Source organism: Vidua macroura, chromosome 8 (assembly GCF_024509145.1).
Source record: "Vidua macroura isolate BioBank_ID:100142 chromosome 8, ASM2450914v1, whole genome shotgun sequence".
Taxonomy (NCBI): Eukaryota; Metazoa; Chordata; class Aves; order Passeriformes; family Viduidae; genus Vidua; species Vidua macroura.
In genome coordinates, this window is record NC_071578.1 from 6,862,230 (window position 1) to 6,868,916 (window position 6,687).

General features: G+C 56.1%; 1 protein-coding gene across 1 annotated transcript; it reads left to right on the top strand.

Annotated features, from left to right (window-relative positions):
• Positions 1-2,019: 2,019 nt before the first annotated feature.
• VAX1 (ventral anterior homeobox 1) lies at positions 2,020-6,338 on the top strand. The gene is made up of 3 exons (XM_053984130.1): positions 2,020-2,257; positions 4,025-4,212; positions 5,802-6,338. The coding sequence occupies exons 1-3, from the start codon at positions 2,020-2,022 to the stop codon at positions 6,336-6,338; spliced, it is 963 nt and encodes a 320-aa protein (XP_053840105.1).
• The last annotated feature ends 349 nt before the right edge of the window (positions 6,339-6,687 follow it).

A 6,687-nucleotide genomic window follows, 5' to 3' on the forward strand; every position in this document is an offset into this window, starting at 1 on the left:
TGCCTCAAGAATTTCCTGTTTATGGTGATTGGGCCCCAGCGCTGGATCCTTCCCTCCATTACACCACCTTGGACAAAGATTGTGTCTCATGGGATGAGGGTGGGTGGTTCTTCCACCAGCAGAGGCAGGATGAAGCCCATGGAGCTGAGCAAGGGCGCCGTGTTCTGCTTCTCCCTTCTGGTATCATCTGCAACAAGTCACAGGGCTGGCCCTGCCTGCTTCAGGTGGGTGGAATTCCCAGGCAGTGGCCCAGGCAGGCAGAGGACGAGGCAGGGAACAGTCAGCCTGGTGGATACACCGCCATTTGTGTGAAAAATTCTCAGGGAAAATTCTTTCTCTCCCTCTCAGGCCCCTAAACTCTTTGTGAATGGGGCCAGTGCAACATGTGGCCTTTCACCTCACCCAAGAACCACTGCCAGACAGCCACACTCAGAGAATTGTTTGTTAATAGTCCAATTAGATAATTGCCATCTTTCACTCCTTTTGCTCTACATTTCCCATAAAGGAATGAATAAGGAGAGAAGCATGAAGAGGGCTTCTGCCCTGCAAGGTGACAAGAAGGACTGGAGCATGCTCTTTGCACAAGGCCATTTGCTTGAATTGAATCATTGTAGCCTAATCAATGGTCTTATTGGATTACTGGCTGTTGCGGTTCTCAAAGATATTGTAGCAGAGACAATGAAATAGCTAGAGTAAAACTTTTTTCTCCTTTAGTGGATCACGCAGTTGAGATTTTTCACGGGCTATCTCTCTCTCTCTCTCTCTCTCTCTCTCTCTCCCTCCCTCCTTCCCTCCCTCCCTTGCTCTCTCTCTCCCTCTTTCTCCCCCTCTCTCTTTCTCCCCCCTCCTGGATCCACTGCACACAAAGCTGGCTTTTTTTTTTTTTTTTTTTTTCAATGAGCAGGCTCTGCGAATAGGTTCAGTGTTTGCGAAGGTGCAGAATTAGCAGACACACATGCATGCACACATACACACACACACAGAGGGAGAAGCACAAAAAGCAAGTATCGGGACTGAAATAAGGAGAGGTAGGAGTTTAAGATGGCTGTCTGTGGGGAGATGTGTTAACGAGGATTTCTGCTGGCCAAGATAACCTGCTTCCTTGGAGAGATCTGCTTGAAGGAAGAACTTTTTGTGTGTGTGCGTTCTGGGGATCTGTTTGTTTGTTTACAAATCAGGGGGCTTTTTTTTTTGCTTTTTCTTCACCCCCCCTGCAACTGCATTTTTTCAGCCTTTCCTAGCAGCTTTATTCAGATTTATTTGGCGTGCTTTGGAGAAAGCCACTATATAATCGGGAGGTCAAAGGCAGACTGAAGAAAGTTAATAATGGCTGCTAATGGTGCTAACAATTCAGGGTGAATCTTGTCAAAAGTTGTTTTTTTCCCCCCCTCTCCCCCACCCTTTTTTTCCCTCTCTCCTTTTTTTTTTTTTTTTTTTTTTTTTTTTTTTTTTTTTTTTCTGGAAGTCTCAGTCTTTTGATTGTGTGTTTCCTGAAAGCAAGACCAATCATTTCAGTTTATTCACTGGCTAAACTCTACTTGATTGGGGACAAGCACACAAACCATCCATTACGATCTGATATATTATCCAAACAATTTAGTGTATTCATGAGGTAACCTAAATGTGGAGGCTGCAAAATTACCCGTAATCAATTGAAACAGCGAGTGCGCGTCCCTCTGTGTGTCTAACAACTACATGTCTCTGTAATAAGGCAGACATTAAATCATTTTAGAGTTGTACTGTTGAGTACCTGATCACTGGGCGCTCTGGGAAGCTGGACAGTCACATTAGGACGCTGGGACTGAGGAAGCCGCTGCTTTTCCAGTGGGATAAAACCCGATCTTCCTTACTCAAGGTGCTTTACAGATCCCCACCGATCTCACCCTAAGTCGTGCAATATCCAGCATAGACTTCGTCTTCTTCTTCTTCTTCTACTCTTCTATAATTTTTTTGTTATCGTTGTTGGCGCTTTTTTTTTTTTTTTTTTTTTGGTTTTTTGTTTTGTTTTTATTGCACTACATGTTTGGGAAACAAGACAAAATGGACGTTAGATGCAGTTCAGAGACTGAAGCTAACCGGGTCTCGAAGAACGGACATAAAGAGGGCAAGGAAAGCAAAGGGTCTGAAGGAAATATTTCTACTTCTTTTTTGAAGGATCAGCAAGGGACTTTTTCTGCCTCTGCAGCTACGGAAGGTTGTAATAAAAATAAATCTAGTTCGGCTGATCCGGACTATTGCAGGAGGATCCTAGTTAGAGGTATGAGTTTGAGGTGTTTGGCGAGGGTGGGGGAAGGTGAGCTGTGCTCACGCCCGGGAGATGGGTTTATTTTGTCGCTTTGCCTTGGGTCTGGCCCTGGATTGAAAGTCCTTCCTACGGCTCCGGGGGAGAGACCCCGCTCCCGGCCGGGCTTTGCCCTGGACCCCGCTCCCTCCGGCTTTAGCCCGGCCAATTTCCGCCGGCGTCTCGGCGAAAAGTTAAGCCGCGGTTGTTCCTCCCCGGCGCTGCCCCGGAACGGACCAGCCCCGCTCATTGTTGTTTTGTTTTTATTTTCCTGCTTTGCAGCTTTCCCGGGGTGCCCGTCCCCGCGGGGAGCCCTCCGGGGACAGCTTTCCCTCGGGGGGCCGCGGCTCTGCCCCGCGGGCCGGGCGCGCTCCTTCCGCGCCCGCGCATCCTGCCCGCAGCCGGCCGCGTACGATGGCGTGGGGCTGCGGGCAGGAAGGCCCTCTCGGAGGGCAGACGTTCCTTCTGTGCCCCCTCTCTCCGTGTCCGGCAGCCCATGGGAAAGGGCTGCTTTAAAATAAACACCAGCCTTAAAATAAATGGAGGAATGACGAAGGGCTTTTTAATTATTACTTTTTAATAGTTATACGTTTAATTTCCCTCAATCTTCGTCCCTTCTCCAGGCTAAAATAGTTAAATCGTCTTATTCTTACTCCTTCCAAAAAAAAAAAAAAAAATACCTGAAGAAATTTCAGTTTTATTAAGGTGTGTTTTGGGGGAGGAGGGAGAGAAGAGAATCGGAACAAAATATGTGGGAAGCAGGCCTTGAAAGCCAGAATTAATCCTTACGCCACTGGTTGACCCAGAGAAGGGTCAGATTAAAATGACGTGATTGTCTCTGATTTAAAACGTACCGAGGAGGTAAAATTACGGCAAGTAAAGTTGGGAAGGCTTTAAGGTAACCTGAATCTGGCTCTAGCTTGACAGTCGTGTTAATGAGATTTGTCCCGCTGTCCTTCAGTCGGGGCTACCAGAAAAGTGAGGTTTCTGCGGGCTGGTTGGTGCCTTGGTTTCTTTCCCTCCCCCCCCCCCCTTTTTTTTTTTCCCTCCTGCTTCTCCTCGTTGCCAAAACCCCAAAGCGGCAGCGGCAGCGGTGCAGGGTGGGCTGGAGGTGTCCCCACGTTCACAGTGGCACGCAGCCAGGTCGGGGCACTGCTGCCTCGGAAAGCTTTTTTTTTCCTTTTTTTTTTTTTTTTTTTTTTTTTCTTTTTTTTTTTTTTTTTTTTTTTTGTAAGCACGAGAAACTTGTTATTAAAAAAAAAATAAGAAGAAGGGTTTATATTTTGGGGTGGGGGACGGAATGTGTATGGTAGCTACCAGCAAGTCCTAGCCCGGAGCCCAAGGGGAACAAAGAGTAGCCCTGCACTCCAGGCACAAAGCCTGGCCTGAAGGATCTCTCTCTCCCCAGCTTCCCAGAGGGGCCGTGGGTGATGCCGCAGTGTCGTACTGTGAGTGCAATATATTCAGAGTAATTTTTAAATGGGCTGAGGGGATTAATTATAGAGGCCTGGGCCCCCATCGCCCCCTCCCTCCTTCTCTGTTCTGGGTTTTTTCCTTCCGTGGGTGCAGTGGCCAGGTGCAGAGCCTCAGTCGCAGGCACCCTGCTCCACCCCGACTCCTGTCTCGGTCCTGAAGGCGCTGGGGACGGCTTTTTCCCTTGGAAAAATCAGAAAGTATAAAAAGGGGAGGAAAAGCAGAGGAGGGTTGCCTGGGTATGAAGCTGACTGCGCCTTTCTTTGCCAGATGCCAAAGGTTCAATCCGAGAGATTATTCTGCCTAAAGGGCTTGATCTGGACCGTCCCAAGCGGACCCGCACCTCCTTCACGGCCGAGCAGCTCTACCGCCTGGAGATGGAGTTTCAGCGCTGCCAGTACGTCGTGGGGCGGGAGCGCACCGAGCTCGCCCGCCAGCTCAATCTCTCCGAGACTCAGGTAGCGCCTGAAGGACGGGGAGCCGCGGCTGCCCTGCCCTGCCCTGCCCTGCCCTGCCCTGCCCTGCCCTGCTCTGCGGGACCCCCTTCCCGGCCCGGGCATCTCCGTGCCCTGCGGGCCCCAAGGACGCGGCCCTGCGCGCCTCCTGCGCCCACAGCGCAGCTCCCGCGGGGCGAGGGGCGAGGCAGCCCCCGAGGTGCCCACGCGTGTCTGGTCGGGGGGACGCATCCTGCCGGCGGGATGGAGCTGAGGGGTTCGTGGCTGAGGAGTCCCGGCTGGGGACCCCGAACTGCGTGTGTGCCTAGCTGCGTGTGTGCCTAACTGCGCGTGTGCCTCGCTGCGTGAGTCTAGGGAAGGGGAGCTGCTGGCTGAGGGCGTCCCTGGTGTCCCCGCACCCAGCCCCAGCGGGCTCTCCCTGTGGGCGAGGCGGCCCGGCCCGAGGGCCTCGGACGGAGCTTGGCCACGAAGTCAAACTCCTGCCGGGCCGGGAGCGGCTCCCCCTGCTCCGGCCCGCGGGGATCCGCTCCGGCCCCGCCGGGGCTCGGTGTGCCCGCCTGCGCGGAGCCGGCCGCCCCCGGGCGCGGAGTTTCTCTCCTGCTGCCGAGGAGAGGCCGAGCCGCGCCCAGCCGGCAGCAAGCGGGATACAGGCGCTCAAACCCGCAGAGGGAAACGGGCACCTTCCCCTGGGGTTGCCGGGCTGGAGATGTTCGGCCTGGGTTTTCCTGGGTATGAGAGATCCGGGGATGGGGCTGAAGTTTGGGCTGTATTTTGAGTCCTTGTATATCCGAGGGGGAGAATCGGTCCTCCACCCTCCAAGGCAGAAAGGCCAGGGACCAACAGGAGGCCTAAAAGTGTGTGAGAGCACGGGGAATCATCCAAAAAGTCCAAACTTCTTAAAGTCGGTTTCATATTTCCACAAAACATCATATAACAGTAAATCCCCCTGACACGTTAATTAGCTTTTTTCTTTCCTTGCCGGATAGGAATGACAAGTTCAACAGCTCGTAGGTTACCGAACCTGCCATGAGTGGTTGTTGTGTTTTGATTTGGTTTTGGTTTTGTTTGTTGTTTTTTGAGTGACTTCCAGGATTCCTTTTTAAAGTTGAATATTATTTAAAATTATCTGGGGGTAGAGAGAGAGCGTCCAGTTTGGAATACGGGGAAAGAAGCTCATTGCTGCTGTTACCCCAGGAAGGGCAGTCGGAGCGGGCAGCGGCTGCTGGGAGCCGCGGAGTGCCCGGGGTTCCGGCTGAGCCGGCTTAGAATAAAGCGGTGAGAAAGGGCCGGCTCCGTCTCCCAGAGAATTCCCGGCCTGTAGTAAACTAGGACGAAGTGAGAGGTCTGGTTAAAGATGCAGAACGAAAGGCCCCGGGGTCACCCCGAAACCGGGAGCAGACAGAGGGTGTGGGGGGTTGCGTTCTGTGAGCGTGGCTTTGTGCGTTTTGGAAACGCTCCCCGCTGCCAAGTGTCTGTGGGCCCTCCCCCGCAGCCCCCCCCGCCCCGCGGAGCCGCGCCGGGGTCCCGGGGCACCTGGCGGGGGGCACCGCTCCTCCCGCCCCGCTGACCCTGCCTCTCTCCCCGGCCTGCAGGTCAAGGTCTGGTTCCAGAACCGGCGCACCAAGCAGAAGAAGGACCAGGGCAAGGACTCCGAGCTGCGGTCGGTGGTGTCCGAGACCGCCGCCACCTGCAGCGTCCTGCGGCTGCTGGAGCAAGGCCGGCTGCTGTCCCCGCCGGGGCTGCCCGGCCTCCTGCCGCCCTGTGCCACGGGCGCGCTGGGCTCGGCGCTGCGCGGGCCCGGCCTGGCCGCGGCGGGCGGCGGCAGCGCGGCGGCGGCTCCGGGCGGCGGCGGCTCCCCGCACCCTCCGGCCGCCAGCGGCGCGGCCGGGCCCCCCCCGCCCGCGGCGCTGCACGGGGCGGCGGCCGCGGGGCACGGGCTGTTCGGGCTGCCGGTGCCCGCGCTGCTGGGCTCCGTGGCCGGCCGCCTCTCCTCCGCGCCCCTGGCCGTGGCCGGCTCGCTGGCGGGCAACTTGCAGGAACTGTCGGCCCGCTACCTGAGCTCGTCCGCCTTCGAGCCCTACTCCCGGACCAACAATAAAGAGAGCGCTGAGAAAAAAGCACTGGACTGACTCTAAGTACCTTCCCCCTATTTATATTTATAGTCTCTATTTGTGGCGGTATTTATGGGACGGGCAGCCGTCCCCCCGCTCCCCGCCGCCCCCGAGCCCCGCGGCGCGGCTCCCTCCGCGGGCCGGGGCGGAGCGGGGCCGGGGCGGAGCGGGGCCCGGAGCCCGCGGGGCCAGGCGAGGCGGCGGCCGGGGCCGGGGCCGGGGCGCGGCGAGGGGCTGCGGGCGCCTCCCGGTGCGCTCCCCCTGCCCCGCGGGCCGTCTGTCGGTGCGGGAGCGGCGATCGCGCTGTTCGTTCGTTTGGGAAGGGACGCAGAGGGTCAGCGGTCGGGGCGAGGGTCGGCCGGGCTCC

Coding starts and splice junctions, on each gene's coding strand:
- VAX1 (XM_053984130.1), top strand. CDS start 2,020: ATGTTTGGGAAACAAGACAAAATGGACGTTAGATGCAGTTCAGAGACT. Junction 2,258..4,024: donor CAGGAGGATCCTAGTTAGAG/GTATGAGTTTGA, acceptor TTTCTTTGCCAG/ATGCCAAAGGTTCAATCCGA. Junction 4,213..5,801: donor TCAATCTCTCCGAGACTCAG/GTAGCGCCTGAA, acceptor CCCGGCCTGCAG/GTCAAGGTCTGGTTCCAGAA.